This window comes from Rattus rattus, chromosome 17 (assembly GCF_011064425.1).
Source record: "Rattus rattus isolate New Zealand chromosome 17, Rrattus_CSIRO_v1, whole genome shotgun sequence".
In the NCBI taxonomy this organism is placed as follows: domain Eukaryota; kingdom Metazoa; phylum Chordata; class Mammalia; order Rodentia; family Muridae; genus Rattus; species Rattus rattus.
In genome coordinates, this window is record NC_046170.1 from 4,473,317 (window position 1) to 4,489,500 (window position 16,184).

Sequence of the window (16,184 nt, forward strand, 5' to 3'; positions counted from 1 at the left end):
CAAAACTCTGTCTATAGAGAGGTGTACAGTGATAGATAGCTCAGTGGTTAAGGGTACATTAAGTACACTGTAGCTGTCTTCAGACGCACCGGAAAAGGGCATCAGATCTCATCACAGATGGTTGTGAGCCACCACATGGTTGCTGGGATTTGAACTCAGGCCCTCAGGAAGAGCAGTCAGTGCTCTTACCACTGAGCCATCTCTCCAGCCCAATAAATAAATCTAAAAAAAAAAAAAAAAAAAAAAAAAAAGGTGTACAGAAATTCCTTGGTGTCGGTGGTGTTTGTTCATTTGTTTTTGTTTTCTTGCTGCTTTTCTGGACATTTGAAATTACTTCCCGAGAAAGGTTTACCTTTCTCTCTGTGGGATAGAAGTATAACAGGCCCCCAGGCCTTAACACAGCTGAGTCTGTAACGGAAGTGGAACTCAGGCCATAAAATTCAGCACATAGATAACAAGCACCACCTGCCAAAACGAAGACAAAGACTTAATCCACCAAAGTCCATAGTTCTGGGAAAGTCTCAAAATGGACCTCACCTCGCGTTTTAGCTTCGGTAACTCTGCTTCTGGCTAACTGTTCTTGTATCAACCTAGGACATGGTCTTCGTGTTTAAAAGCTCAGCCTGGGAAAGGTTACCCTGGGATTCTGAACACCAATGGAGTCACTGACCAGCTAGTAAAGACTTCCTATTGGCTTAGACCCATGTCACCATACTTTTCTCAGGTAGATCCCCTACAACAGGAGGTGGTTCACACATGAAGGTCAGAGGGCAGCTCTGTGGAATTGGTTTTCTGTCCATCTTTGCATGGGTTCCACAGAGCAAACTCAGTAATCAGGCCTTTACCCACTGGGCCATCTTGCTAGGTAAACACATGAAAAGAGACATGAGGAAGCTAATATTCCTAACTGTAGCAGAGGAAAAAGGTGTACCAGATGCGATTGACTGCCCCACCCTAGCAGAACCCTGTGGAAATCCTACATTAGAGAAACACTGGGCTGGAAGGGGAAAGGGGGAACTGGCTCTCTCTGACCACACATCATAATGGACACTTCCTTTATTCTTCTTCTGAGCCTTGCCCTCTGCTGAGTTTCTTACTGAGCAGCCCTCCCGACAACGCCCTTCTAATTTGCATTTTGTCAAATGAGGAAATAGAGACTCAGGGGGTTCAGGTCCACACGATTATTTGTCAGAATCCTGTTTTGAGTGGCAAACCCTTGCTTGAAGTCCGCTTCATTAGCTAGTTTATATTGTCCTAGGAGTCCCTCCTTCAGTACAGCCAAGTAGAAGGACTTTGAACTATAGCCAGATTCCATATTGTCTTAGTTAGGGTCTTATTGCTGGGAATAGACACCATGACCAACATGAGTTTTATAAAGGACAACATTTAGTTGGGGCTGGCTTACAGGTTCAGAGGTTCAGTCCATTATCATCAAGGTAGGAGCATGGCAGCATCCAGGCAGGCATGGTGCAGGAGGAGCTTAGAGTTCTACATCTTCACCGGAAGGAATCCAGGGACAGACTGAGCATCCTCAGGCAGCTAGGAGGAGGGTCTCCAAGCCCACCCCCACAGCGACACACTTCCGACAAGGCCACACCTTCTAATAGTGCCACTCCCTGTGCACTATGCATATGCAAGCCATCACGCGTAGGATCCTTGTGGTCTGGATATGCAAACCCCAGACCTCCAGCCCGTCGGATGCCTTGGGAGGCCAGATGATGTTTGAAAAGGGTGTGGCTCTATCGGTACCCAGAACTGTTCAGCCCAGTGGGTTGCTGTGAAAATACTGAAGGCCAGCACATCTGGCTTCAAACTTGAGGTGAGTGCGTGGCCCTTTGCCTCCTACATTAAGTTTGCAGACAATGCCTATGTGGTACCAGCAAGCTCTGACTCTGAAAGGTGATGCCTGTGTCATCGCTGCCGGATATTGCACTGCTCACAGCTGGGTAGGGATGTCTGGGGCACATGAACCTGGAAGGTAGGCCCCAGAGGATGACTGAGGACTGGAAAGAAGAGGAAAGCCTCAGCCAAGGCTCCTGCAGCTTCACGGAGCCATCACGGAGCTGTAACAGGTGCTACATATTTACAAAGCCTGGTGAGTTCAGGGCCATACTCTATGAAATCATCCAGCCACCAAGGTTCTGAGCATAGTCGTCAGTCCTAAAGGTTTTCTCACCTTGGTGAGCCCCGCCTTCTACGAGGTGACACCCTATCTGATTAACTTACTTGGCACTTTCTAGGTTTTTATGTTGGTTTATTATATGTTATGCATGTGTTATCTCATGCTCATTATGTATATTTCAAATGTTTTTTTTTTTTTTTTCTGAGCTGGGGACCGAACCCAGGGCCTTGGGCTTGCTAGGCAAGCGCTCTACCACTGAGCTAAATCCCCAACCCCTCAAACGTTTTTTTTTTAAGAGTTATTTTATATATATATACTGTAGCTGTCGTCAGACACACCAGAAGAGGACATAAGATCTCATTACAGATGGTTGTGAGCCACCATGTGGTTGCTGAGATTTGAACTCAGGACCTCTGGAAGAGCAGTCAATGCTCCTAACCACTGAGCCATCTATCTGAATGGAATTATAAAGCAAGCTCCCCACTCCTCTTTGGGGAATTTTTTTGACACGGGGTCTATCTTTGAAGCCCTGGCTATCCTGAAACTTGTTGTGTGTTCAAGGCCAGCCTGACTCTGCCTCCAGAGTGCTGGCATGAGAAACAGCACACCTTTTTAATCTTTATCCAGCATAGCTATCTTGAAGACTTGGGTCTGGATGTGTGAGTCAGTAGTCCTTTCTATTTACAGTATTAACGTTTGTCCAGTGACCGTCATACTGAGGAACATGTGGGTTATCACCCTATGAGGCTATGACTGATGAAGGTGCCATGAGCATCCCTCAACAGTCGCCACCGTCTGAGTCCCTGTTTGAGTAGCAGGTGTATGATTAGTACTTGAAGAAACTCTATCAGAGTGGTTTGGTCTAGAAACCTTTTCTCTTTGCCTCCTAGGCTTCCTGGCCAGAAATAAAGCAACAACAACAAGTAGAGCTGTATGTGAAGTGGGACTTTAACCCCAGCACTCAGAAGGAAGAGGACCTAGGTTCGAGTCCCAGCACACTCATGTCAGTTTACAAACATCTGTAACTCCAGTTCTTGGGGATCTAATATCTTCTTTTAGCCTCCTTGGAAATCAGGTACTAGTGTGGTACGCAGACATACATGTAAGTAAAACCCCGAACACCTAAGATAAAACAATTAAAAGAAAAGACTCCTTAGGGTCTTTCTCTGGATTTGGGAAGATCTAATGTTTGTATCCACTATGATAATACTAAGTCTGCTTTGGGGCACATGAGGAAGGGAGGGCTCAGAGCTTTTGTGGGGTTTATGGTCTTCAATTCAAAATAATCCTATGCTAACACAGAATATATTAGGACAACATTGTAACCACCTGCAATGAAAGAGTTGTATTCACTCTCAAGATCAGTAGCACATAGGGGTCATCCATCTTCTCTTTTTTTCTTTTTTTTTTAGTGTAGAATAGAGTTTATTCAGGGTATGGGGAGGGGAGTAGTCAAGAGGGTAGAAGAAGCGGGGGGAGGGGGAAGGGAAGGGAAGGGAAGGGAAAGGAAGTGAAAGGAAGGGAAGGGAAGTAGAGAAATAGAGGCCAGCCACGAGCTTGGGCAGGGAGGGGAAGGGCGAGAGGACAGAGCAGGAACAGGAAGGGAAGAGCAAGAGGTTTTTTTTGTTTGTTTGTTTTCTTTTCTTTTTTTTGGAGCTGGGGACCGAACCCAGGGCCATGCACTTGCTAGGCAAGTGCTCTACCACTGAGCTAAATCCCCAACCCTTGTTTGTTTTTTAAAGACTGTATTTATTTTATCCATATGAGTACACTGTCGGTGTCCTCAGACACACGGGAAGAGGGCATCAGATCTCATTACAGATGGTTGTGAGCCACCATGTGGTTGCTGGGAATTGAACTCAGGACCTTTGGAAGAGGAGTCAGTGCTCTTAACCACTGAGCCATCTCTCTAGCCCCATCTTTTCCTTGCTTTCTCTTTCTTATTTTCTTTCTTCCTTTCTTTCTTTCTTTCTTTCTTTCTTTCTTTCTTCCTTCCTTCCTTCCTTCCTTCCTTTCTTTCTTACCATGTTTGTAGACCAGGCTGGCCCCAAACTCCCAGAGATCCACCTGCCTCTGCCTCCTGAGAGCTGAGATTAAGATTAAAGCCGTGTGCCCGGCATCATCTTCTTTACTTAAGCCTTTCTATAAGTGAGGACTAATCTCACTGTGCTCTGAGTGTGCACTTCACAGGGTCCTTTCCCGTTCTAGTGGGTGTACAGGTGGTGAACTTTAAGTCTTTGGCGACTTGGAGGCTCTTCCTGCTTACATCTCCCAAGTGCTGATTTACAAACACGCACCTACGGGAGTCTCTGGGCAAACGTGTTCTAGGGGAGGCTAGCGGAGGCTGAGGGTGAGAGTCTTCCCGGTTCAGGGCTGGAGTGCATGCCTTTGAGTCGGGCACACTTGGTGTGGGGGAGCAAATGGAGCAGAGGAGGGGCCAGGGGTGCCCGGATAGAGGGGCTTTACCTGAGGGACAGCTGAAAGATGTTGACCAGGGGTGGGCAGCTCCCACTGTTACTGTCCTCTGAAGTTAGGCAGGAGGAAGAGAAAATGGGGATGAGGAGGGGCTCCACCTCTCTCACTCACTGTCCTGCTGCTGTTTGTGGGAGGGATTGCCATGGGACTACCAGGAGCAGTTGTCATTTGTCAGGTCTTTCTGCTTTGGGCAGCTGTTTTATTAGGAATTTTCCTTTTCTGCCCTACATGTATGGCGGCACAGATCTGTCTGCCTGTAAGGGATGCTTCTGTCCTTGGGATTCCGTGTCTTTGTATCAGCTCTTGGGTGCTTCCTCTGCTTTGACTGTCTGCCCTGTTGATACACTGTATATGTAGGCTGCAAATCCCCACTGAAGTCCGCTGCCTTCCAGGGCTAGGGACATGTCCCGGTCCTAGTCTGTCTCAGGCATAGTGTAGTCAGTCTGCTTGCCGCCTATGAGGATCCCTGCCTGAAGACACCCACACAAATTCCCTTACTGTCATCTAACTGGGACAAAAGACACAAAGAGCTCCTTCCCCCGCCGCCCAGGGTTCCAGCCCCCACCAGATCCGGACTTTGTTTTACCACAGAGTCTGGAATGCTGAGTTGTGATTTCCTCACTGCCCTGAAGCTGATTTTATGCTGTGTCATGGTTGGGAGGGGTGACGAGCAGACAGAGCGGAAGGCGGATTTTGCTGAGTCACGCTCTGCTTCTTCTGCCTCTGTGAACAGTTGGTAAAAGGGGATGGCTTTAACCTCGGGCAGAAGGAAATGAAAGTTCTAGAAAGGCACAGAAGCTTCTTGTTTGGTTTTAAATGGTTTGCAAAGCCCTATCTGAAACACTTTAAACTGGTAAACATACACACACACACACACACACACACACACACACACACAGAGTTGCTACTGTCCTCCCCCCCCTCCCACTACCACCACCATGATTCTCAGTTACAGAAGCTGGCAATTCTATCTGTTTAGTGGAAAGCATTGGAGTTATGGCTGACTCCTCTCTTAGGTCTGTCCGATTCTGAAATATACCATGGGGGTCTGAAAGATGGGCTGCGGGGGGCACTTTCTAGCTTTGTGAGGTTACCTGTGCATCTCAGCTTGTGGCTGTGTCCCCCATCCTTAGAGGAGGCAGGGTAGCGATCTTCTAGTCCTCTTCTGCCCCTCACCTTTCTCATCCATCAACTGTGTCTGAACCATCATGCACTTTGTGATGATCCTGGATCCTGAGGGACGGTCACTTCAGAACCCTCTGACCACCTTCAGAAGCTCTGTCTGGTCCTGATGTCAGGGTGTGGTGGGATATTCAGTCAACCACTGCGGGAGGAAGAAGGGCACGGATTGGGGTCTTTCTGATGCAGGAGGCAAGGAAGTCCAGAAGTCAAGTCAGTCTGTGCTCAGGGGTGGGGACAGAGGCTGAGAAGGGACCAGAACAGCCAGGTATGGCTGCTTCAGTCCCCGAATCCTGTGTGGTTTATCTTCTAGCTACATCCGGGGATCCCAGAGAACAAGCCAGGCACCAGGAGTCAGAAACTAGGCTCAGCCCGCTCTGAGAGCTGTGCAACCTGCGTCACTGTCTCAGTCTTTGGGTGCCCCAGCTCTCCATGTGAAAAGGGGGATTCATGTTGTGTGGAGTCATTTTCTGGGGTCCTTGAATGACAGGCTCTAGATCTACAGACGTCTCATTATTCCCCTAAAGTCCTGGACCCTCTCTGAAGGAGCTGGGGATAGGGTGACTGGGGAGGTCTGACTTTCTATTACCAGGACTAGAATTCCGTTCTGCCGTCAATATTGCTGCCTGAGAAGAAAATTCCTTGGCTTCCCTATTCCTCACTAGAATCAAGCAGACAGAACAGAGTGGCGGTTGTACAGAACCTGTGGGCTGCCGTCAGGCTAGGAGAGCTTTGGCGCACAGCAGGTGTTCCACAAAGGTTGGCTGGGATCGCACTGTTCCATCACAGCTTGGTTTCAGCCCCTTTCTGTCACCTCAGTGGCGTGAAAGCCAAACAGCTGCATCCCCATTCCCACGGGGAGCCCTGGTGCAGCCACCCAATCTGGCAGTAACTGCTGCTGCCCTCCTGGCACAGGTCCAGCCCTGGAGATCTATAAAGCAAAGGGCACAGTGTCCCTGCCCACCTGCTTTCCGGGCCACCCCGGGGAAGACGGTCCTTCCCAGAAGACCTAGAAAAGCACCTGCTTGTTGACAGTGGTGACAGCCTCTTTTCCTACCCGCACCATTCGAAGGCAGAAGATATGCCACTTGCTTTCCAGGGAATGCGAAAGTCCTCTTGTTACAGTGAATTCTGTACACCCTTATCTTAAGCCTCAGTTTCCTGGTTTGTGAAGCCAGCTACTCCCTGTGCGTCTTTGGTGGAGCTCCTGAGAGTGTGGAATGAGTTGTGCATGCAGTGGACAGGGGGTCCTTCAGTCACTGTGAGTTACGATTCCGTCGTCACTGATTCCAGTGGCAGAGGGATGACAGCTCTCCTTACCAAGTGACACAGATTCTTGGGTGAGAGTTTGCATTCTCCTCTGTGGGGAATCAACCCTTGATGGGCAGTTTGCTGACCACCGTTTTCCTTTTCTCAGAGCCAAGGACTTACAACCACCATTTCTAAATGTGAGCCTTTAAAACAGAAGGCGAGCCAGTCATGGTGGCTCAAGCCTTTAATCCCAGCACTTGAGAGGAGAAGGCAGGCAGTTCTCTGAGTTTGAGGCTAGCCTGGTCTACAAAGTGAGTTCCAGGACATCCAGAGCTACACAGAGAAACCATGTTTGGGGGAGGGGGCTGCGGGGAGAAAATATAATGTCCAAAATTAACCTGTAAGTCCCAACAACAAAGCCTCATGGGAAAGTACGGGGTCCTGTAGGTTTGTCCTTATAAACCCCTGCAACATGCGGCTCAAGGCCATTTTCAACTGGGAAATTCTAGAGAATATACCTGGCCAAAGTCCATTACTTTGTTAGTATTTAATATTTAAAGCTTGCTTCTAATTTCCAAAATGTTGGACTTGGTTTTTCTGAAGAATCTCAGGATTAACAAAACAAAGACACAAAGAGTGAAGTCCTTGTTGACATCAAAAGTCACTTTGGAGTAGGAGAGATGGCTGGGTGGTTCACAGTACTTGCTGCCCTTACAGAGGACCTGAATTCAGTTCCCTACATGGGCAGCTCACTACCCCCTGTAACTCCCAGTCATGGGGGACCCAATGCCCTCTGCTTTCTTCTCAGGCATCTGTATGCACGTGGCATGAATACATACATACACTTACTTGGGTCTACAGACACACATAAAATAAATAATATGTTTTCGTTGTTGTTGTCCTTTCCAAACAGGGTTTCTCTGTGTAGCCTTGGCTGTCCCGGAACTCCCTCTGTAGACCACGCTGGCCTCAAACTCACAGAGATGTGCCAGCCTCTGCCTCCTGGGTGCTAGACTCAAAGGCCTGTACCATCACTACCTGGAAAATAGTAAATACTTTTTAAAGAGGTATTTTAAGAAGTAAATACTTTTAACAATAACAAAAAAGGACAGCTAGAACTACGGAGGCTTTGAAGAACCACCCAGCATGTTCGTGTGTTCTCTGTCCTATACCAAAGGTCCAGCTAGCCAGGAATTCAGAAGGTAATTGTCCAAGTCCTCCGCTCTAAGCTTCGGTGGGTTATCTGCCGTTATAGATGTGTCAGAGCCATGTGTCCTGACTTCAGTCTCCTGTACTCAGGCACCAGGAAGTCACGGTGTGGCCCAGGTTCTAGGAGACCACCGAGGAGGCAGCCAGACACTGGGGTGCTGCACTCCATGAGACCCTGGGCAGAAGGCTTCATCCTCCAGCTCACATTCCCGCCTGTAAGATTGGAGCCATCTATCCCCCACTGTGACATATGGGGATGAACCATGGAAAAGTCAGTCTAGGCAGGTGTTAGTAAAACAAACAGGACTATGTACATAAAAGATTGAGAAAACCAGCTATCCTTAGAGTTCCGGGAAGGCAGACTCAGGTAGGTAGACTTGGGGCCTGGATGAGTCAATCCCTGGGTTTGCCCACCAGCATCTCACGGCTAGAATTGTCTTCTAGTTCTGGAACCTTCCAGATTCCTGAGAGGCTGGCTACTCCTGCCTTCCTATCACTGAATAGAGTAGAGGGTTCTGGAAAGGACCCAAAAAATTCTGCTAAGAGGCAATTCACTCAGATTTCCTTTTTTTTTTTTTAGAGCTTGCCAGAGTCATATGATTTATCCCCATACAGGCCAGGCCGACCAGCCTCGGGGCGGGGTGTTGCAACAGCAGCCAGAACGCCGGCTCAGCTGGGCGGCCACCACGTGACTCGCGTACTTAAAGGGCTGGCGCGGGCAGCTGCTCGCTCACAGTCGCCAGTCGCCTCCAGAGTTTCCGCCTCCAACCAGCGAGTGGAGCCTGCCGGAGCAGAGCCATCTCGAGCGGAGCCCGGAGCCTGAAGCGAGCGGAGCCAGCCTGAACTAGCCCAGTCCTGCGATGGAGCGCCCACAGCCCGACAGGCAAGCGACTACTTGGGGACGGGAACTGTGATGTCCCGCGTCCCTTGTCCAGCCTAGAAATGCAGGCTGCGAGACCAAGGAACGAGTTGCCGCCCAGTCTACCTGTAGCCATGGGCAGCTGGAGGGAGAAAATGTGATTCACCCCTCTGACATGCTGGAGGTGACCGGATGGGTGTGTCTTGTAGTATCCAGGTTTGAGGGATGAACACTGCTGAGTCCTGGATCCTGGACTCACCGTTCTAGGGGGCGGGGATTGGGGAGCTTGGCCCTCTTGGTGGCGCGGAGTGGTCATATCAATTCCCAACTTCAGACGACACGTAAGACGCAGGGAGGCAGCAGTAGCAGAACTAGAGTATGTTGAAGCTGGGTGTTTTTTGTTTGGGGAGGGGGGACAGGAAGTTTTTTGTTTGCTTGGCGTTTTGTTCTGTTTTGCTTTGGGGTCCCTGTGTAGATCAAGTTGGCCTTGAACTCCAGTTCGCTTCCCTTTGCTTCCTGAGTACTGAGATTGAAGGTGCCCCGCCACCACACTTGGCTTCTATTCCTCCTCCTCCTCCTCCTCTTCCTCCTCCTCCTCCAAATCTTCCTCCTTCTCCTCTTCTTTGATTTTTTTGAGACGGAGCGCCTCTTTGTAGCCCTGAATGTCTTCACTCTGTAGATCAGGCTGGCCTAGAACTCGGAGATCTGCCTGCCTCTGCCTCCCTAGTGCTGAGATTACAGGCCTACACCACTCTGTCCAGCTCTTTTTTCTTTTTTTCCTTTTATAAAGCCAGTCTTATTTTTATATTTTTATTTAAAGTGTCTCGTGTTACATTTTATTTATCGTGCATGTAGAGTGGCCACATATATGACACACTAAGTATGTGGAGGTCAGAGTTCGACTTGAAGAAAGTCACTTCTCAGTCTACCATGTGGCTTCCAAGAAAGATTGGCTTATCAGGTGGCAAGTGCGTTTCCTGGCTGAGCTTACACTGTCTAGTCCTCGCCTCCAACTTTTAGCAGTAAGGATTGAACTTAGGACTTCAAACATTCTAGGCAAGCACTTTACCCATAAGGTACAGTATCAGCACCTTTTTTATTTAAAGACAGTGCCTAACTAAGTTGACCAGGCTGGTCTGGAACTCTTGAATCTTCTGCTGCAGAACCTCTCTAAATAAAGCTGGGTTACATAGACTATTTAATGCAGAAACTTTGAGTATAGTGTATAGTTGGTTTTGGATGGGTTTTTTGTTTGTTTGTTTTTTGTTTTGTTTTGTTTTGTTGAGACTCTTCCTACATAGCCCTGTGCTGAAATTCATTCACTATATAGATAGACCCAGGTTGGCTTTAAATTAAGAGATCTACCTGCCTTCACCTCCTGCATGCTGGAATTAAAGATGTGCACCATCACGTCCTGCTGCTTGTAAAATCTATAACTGAAATTTTTAAAGAAATATCTTCAGGTTGGATCTAAAAGCTCACCAAAGTATCTACCCTTAGCCGGGCTGTGGTGACGCATATCTTTAATCCCAGCACTCAGGGGGCAGAGGGAAGCAAATCTCTACAGTTCTGGGCCAGCCTGATCTACAGAGTGAGTTCCAGGACAGCCAGGGCTACACAGAGAAATGCTGTCTTGGAAAGAGAAAATCTGCCCTTGAGTATGGTCCTTGGACTGGTGTAGCTCTTCCCTGAGGTCAGGCCATACCTTGCCTCCTCTTCACTGGGAATAACTGGAGTAGGAATCCTCCCTGGGGTTTTGGGGACTACGTCACATAGTGTTTAATGACTGACATCTGTTTGCATGGCTAAGATCATGGCTTGGCCTACATTGGAGGCTGGAGCTATTCTGCAGGTCTAGTCATTCATAGGCATCCCCAGCTGATTCTCCTCTCTTCCTCCACAGCATGTCCCAGGATTTGTCTGAGGCCTTGAAGGAGGCCACCAAGGAGGTGCACATCCGAGCAGAGAATTCTGAGTTCATGAGGAACTTTCAGAAGGGTCAGGTGTCCAGGGAAGGCTTTAAGGTACGTGACGTGTAGGTTGACCAGACCACTGGGGTATAGCAGGTATACCCAGGGCTTTAGCCAATAGTTTAACGGGGAGGTTGGAGCCAGGAGTGATGAGGGCCTGTCCAAGGACACCATCTTGGTAATGCTGACCCGGTAGCTCAGAGAGGAAAGGATCTGCTGATGGAGGAGCTGGTGCAGTGGGGTGGTTAAGTGAACCCGTATTCTATGTTGGTCATTTTATGTTCTTGAGGAGTGCCTAAGGGGAAGGAACAGAGAGGTTAAGAGGCCATCCTGTCAGCTTTCAGTGGAAAAGACGAAAACCAAAGATGGCCAAATTTCAGAGCTTGCGCTCTTGACCTGCCGGGCCTCATACATGCCGGCTAGGTTCTCTACTGACCCACAATCCAAGCTCTTAGGTTACTAGATTGGGTCTCACTACACAGTTCAGGAACTCTCAATACTCCTGCGTCAGCCTCCCGGGTATTTGGACCACGGGAGACCCAAATCTCCTGACCCAATTTCAACTTGCCTCTGAAGGAAAGGAGAAGTTTGCCTTAGCCCTGCAGTGTCCTGTTCCCACAGTGAGATTGGCTACCTCATTTAACCTCCCAAGCCCTCTTGCCTGAGGAATGGGGTTTTGACAGCTGGGCTGAAATGCACAGTAGACACAATAGACCCTGTTTCCTGCCAGCCGTGGAACTGATGTCTGCAGCAAACATCAGACACAGGGAAGAGAGCGCTGACTGGGTGGGGAGTGGAGGGTGGTGGGGACAGGAGGCCTTCCTTCCAGAAGGGTTCTTCTAGCGACAAGTTGATTCTGTTTTTTTCAGCTGGTGATGGCCTCCTTGTACCATATCTATACGGCCCTGGAAGAGGAGATAGAGCGAAACAAGCAGAACCCAGTCTATGCCCCGCTCTACTTCCCTGAGGAGCTGCACCGAAGGGCTGCCCTGGAGCAGGACATGGCCTTCTGGTATGGGCCCCACTGGCAGGAGGCCATCCCTTACACACCAGCCACACAGCACTACGTAAAGCGTCTCCACGAGGTGGGGGGTTCTCATCCTGAGCTGCTGGTGGCCCACGCATATACCCGCTACCTGGGTGACCTCTCAGGGGGTCAGGTCCTGAAGAAGATTGCACAGAAGGCCATGGCCTTGCCAAGCTCTGGGGAAGGCCTGGCTTTTTTCACCTTCCCGAGCATCGACAACCCCACCAAGTTCAAACAGCTCTATCGTGCTCGCATGAACACTCTGGAGATGACACCCGAGGTCAAACACAGGGTGACAGAAGAGGCTAAGACCGCCTTCCTGCTCAACATTGAGGTGAGCCCCACTGTTCCTTCAAGCCCCATTCATTCCAGTTCTTGGAGGGAGGGTCCCCAGAGTCCCAGTTAGTACAAGGACTTGGGGCCAGCCAGGGTCCTGTTTTGCTGCTTAACTAGCTGGGTGATTGTGGGCAAATCTCTTCATCCTCAGGTTCTTTTTTTTTTTTCCGGAGCTGGGGACCGAACCCAGGGCCTTGCACTTGCTAGGCAAGCACTCTACCACTGAGCTAAATCCCCAACTCCCATCCTCAGGTTCTAAATCTCCAAAATAGGGATAATAATAGCATCCATCTTCAAGGCGAGAGGGGCAAGCAAGTTGTGGTTCAGTCCCTGTGGGAGGACTGATACAGGGGAAGTTCCCTGATGTCATTGCTCTCTTGTGTGGTGGGCTGTGACCCTCTGACAATGGTGTAGCTGGACCCTGGGGTGCCTGAGTACTGGTGCATGGCCAGGTTGGCACAGTCCGGGCTTCAGATGCTGACATGTCCCAGGTGGCATTTGCTTCCTTTTCTTTGATTTGCATTGATGTATTGCCCACATGTGTATCTGTTTGGTGTCAGAGTCGTTGGGGGTGGAGCTACAGACAGCTGGGAGCTGCCACAGGGGAACCGGGAATTGAACCCGCATCCTCTGGAGAGCAACTAACGCTCTTAATCTTTGAACTATCTTTAGCTCAGTGTTTTGAGCAGGTCCCTGAAAGGTAGAGCTGGGGGAGTAGACTGTCCTATTTATAATACTATGGGTGCTACGGTGGTCAGGGTTCCAATTTGGGACCTCCTGTGTCTCCCCACTTTCAGCCTGAGAGCCTTTAAAAGTTCCACCAGGCAAGCACCTGTTAGAGAAGTAACCTTCAGATGTCCTAAATTCATCTAGGCCGTTCACCTGAGGCCTTCCGAGGATATGATATAAAGAATGAGTTTAGAAGCAGGGAAGTGATGGCCCATTCCTTTAATCTCAGCACTCAGAAGGCAGAGACAGGAGGATCTCTGTGAGTTCCAGGTCAGCTTGGTCTACACAGCTAGTTCTAGGACAGCTGAGGCTACACAAAGAAACCCTGTCTTGAAAAACAACAAAACACCAACAAGAAAAGAGGATTAGACACAGGCCCAGCTGAGAACTGGATCTCCATCCTGACCCCTAGTCAATCTCAGAAAGCCCTGCTCCAGGAGCTGTGGTTCCCTCACCTGCAAAAGCAAGCGACATACTCCATGACACCGCCTAGCAAGGAGGAGCTCATGTACAGTCATGAAGAGAGCACGGGATGTAGGCTGCACGGCTCCCACACATTCATGTGTTATTTCCGAGGAGGCAAACTGGTTCTCCTCATAGGGATACAGAAAAGCTCCTGAAGTCTTGATTCAGGACAGCCGTTACTGGTGGGGTCCAAGTGAGGGTACAGACAGCATTGGGGACGCACAGGCAGGGAGCCAACTAAACCTGTCACATCTCATGAGATAAGTGAAAGACGCGGTATGCGCTAGTTTCCTCAAGTCGTGTCATTTGTACAATATTTCCCAACAGGCTTCAAGCTGTGCCTTCCCCTGGCGTCCCCCCACATTGTGAGTATCACTAACAGGCAGTGTGCCCTGTCTTGTCTTCCAGCTGTTTGAGGAGCTGCAGGCACTGCTGACAGAGGAACACAAAGACCAGAGTCCCTCACAGACAGAGTTTCTTCGCCAGAGGCCTGCTAGCCTGGTGCAAGGTAAAGGTGGCCCCTTGGCTTCTGCTCTCCTTAGCCCAGCTGGAATTTCTTTACTCTTCTCTATTCTGAACGTTTTAAATTAGAGATAGGGTGCAGACAAAAGAGCCCAGGGTAAGTCTGTAGTATGACTGTGGGTAAGCTATAAGACTTTTCTACCTCAGTTTCTCCACATTAGAAAATCAGGAGGTTGGGGGCTGTGTAGCTCGTTGGCCGAGGGGCATATAAAGCCCTCAGAAGTCACTGCACAGAGATCCTCTCATTTAGATCCCACCTCCCACTTTTTTCCCCCCAAGGCAGAGCCATGCTGCATGACCCAGGCTGGTCTCAAACCCTGGGAGTCAAACAATCCTCCTGCTTCAATCTTTTCATAAAAATCTAGGGTGTGTTTACCTTTCGAGGCCCACTCAAGGCTCCCATGCAGGCCCCATATGAGGCAAGGATTTGGGAAGCTATTTCTAGCGCTGACCCTCCAGGAGACAGGAAGGAGTTCATGTAATTACTGGAGTGTCAGCCCTTTTCCTGTGCCTTGATACACTACCCTTGGAGCAGGAGTAATGGTTCTTAAAAAGACAAAAGTGGCAGAAAATGTGCCTTCCCTGAGCCTATCACCCCTGCGACAGTATGGCCCAGGGAGTGGGTGACTGAAACTGAGCAGGGCAGGTTACGTGAAGCTTGATTGCTTGAATGGGCCCACCTTTTGCCCAAGGCTCTCCCAAGGGAGGCGGGACCCCGCCACCTTGTCATTAGTGGTACTGTTTCTGGTGGGCTGGAATATGGTCAGTGCTGATAGAATTAGTTACCTGTTTGGGTCTGGAGTCTTTGACCTGCTGCGGCCTGGCAGAGCACAGAAGGAACAGCGTGGGGGAGTTGGTGAGCTCCTATCTTTGAAGGTGTTTAAGCAGTGGCTAGTGGTTCAAGCTGTAGCAGAATCCTGGCCTTGGACTGGAACTGTATCAGACACAGCACCGAGTGTCCTCTGCTCTGTGCAGTGTCATCCACCCCAGGCTGTGAGTTTGACCTTGTCTGTGTTTCTCCTACAGATACTACCGCTGCAGAGACGCCCCGAGGGAAATCCCAGATCAGCACTAGTTCATCCCAGACACCGCTCCTCCGATGGGTCCTCACACTCAGCTTCCTGTTGGCGACCGTGGCAGTGGGAATTTATGCCATGTAAATGCAGTGTTGGCCCCCAGAGGCTGTGAACTCTGTCTCATGTAGCCTTCTCTCTGCAGGGGAGAATCTTGCCTGGCTCTCTTTTCTTGGGCCTCTAAGAAAGCTTTTGGGGTTCCTCGCCCCCTTCCTGTGTCTTCCTTTGTCTCTCTGGAATGGAGGGAGATGCCTGGCACATTTCCCTCACCAGAAGCACATCCAGCCAGGGGCCTGAACTTGGAAACCAGCAGCCCCAAATCCTGCAACAGAGCCCCAGAACTGTGGTCGGTAGAGGCGGCTGTTCTGAGCCCAGTGCCCTTGGTAGTCGGCGTCCATGTTGACTGACCATGACTGCTTTCCCCCAGCACCATGGCCACTTTGATATCAGTGTGCAGATACTTTCTGTCATGTGTTCCTGTCTTGTTTTTGTTATTTCCCCAGTTCTACCAGTGTAATGGTATTTTTTGTTGTATTGATTGTTTTTTTATTCTAACCAAGTTGGGCTGTCTTTTGAGGGGTGGATGGTATTTAATAATTGTAACCTTGGTCTCTAACTTCTGTGTGAAGTAATAAATGGCATTATCTAATAGTCACCGGAAGTGCGTTCATGTCTCTGCTGTCCACGAACAGGGCCCTGTTCCTCCTGTCTCTTCAGTGTCTGGCAGGAGGAGGGCAGGTGATGGTGCCTGAGAGCTGGAAGTGAGCTTCACGCATTTGGGCAGATCTTATTGACTGTGGGTGTGGGGGTATGTGTTTGTGTGTATGCAGATGCTCGTGTGTGTGTGTGTGTGTGTGTGTGTGTGTGTGTGTATGTGTGTGCATGTCGAGGCCAGAGATCAACCTCAGGTGTGTTTTAGAAACGGTCCACCTTGGTTTTATTTTAGTTAGACCGGATCTCACTAGGG

The 16,184-nt window shown here is 49.5% G+C and overlaps 1 protein-coding gene across 3 annotated transcripts; it reads left to right on the plus strand.

The window, feature by feature from the left end:
• Positions 1-8,955: 8,955 nt before the first annotated feature.
• Hmox1 (heme oxygenase 1) lies at positions 8,956-15,868 on the plus strand. Of its 3 annotated transcripts, XM_032887931.1 has the most exons (5): positions 8,956-9,119; positions 10,999-11,119; positions 11,935-12,426; positions 14,031-14,130; positions 15,171-15,868. In XM_032887931.1, the coding sequence occupies exons 1-5, from the start codon at positions 9,097-9,099 to the stop codon at positions 15,302-15,304; spliced, it is 870 nt and encodes a 289-aa protein (XP_032743822.1). In that variant the 5' UTR covers positions 8,956-9,096; the 3' UTR covers positions 15,305-15,868. The 3 variants fall into 3 exon arrangements, with proteins under 3 accessions (XP_032743822.1, XP_032743821.1, XP_032743820.1); XM_032887930.1 differs by having other exon boundaries at positions 8,956-9,291; positions 14,031-15,868; XM_032887929.1 differs by having other exon boundaries at positions 8,956-9,279; positions 14,031-15,868.
• Positions 15,869-16,184: the final 316 nt, after the last annotated feature.

Coding starts and splice junctions, on each gene's coding strand:
- Hmox1 (XM_032887931.1), top strand. CDS start 9,097: ATGGAGCGCCCACAGCCCGACAG. Junction 11,120..11,934: donor TGTCCAGGGAAGGCTTTAAG/GTACGTGACGTG, acceptor TGTTTTTTTCAG/CTGGTGATGGCCTCCTTGTA. Junction 14,131..15,170: donor GCCTGCTAGCCTGGTGCAAG/GTAAAGGTGGCC, acceptor TTTCTCCTACAG/ATACTACCGCTGCAGAGACG.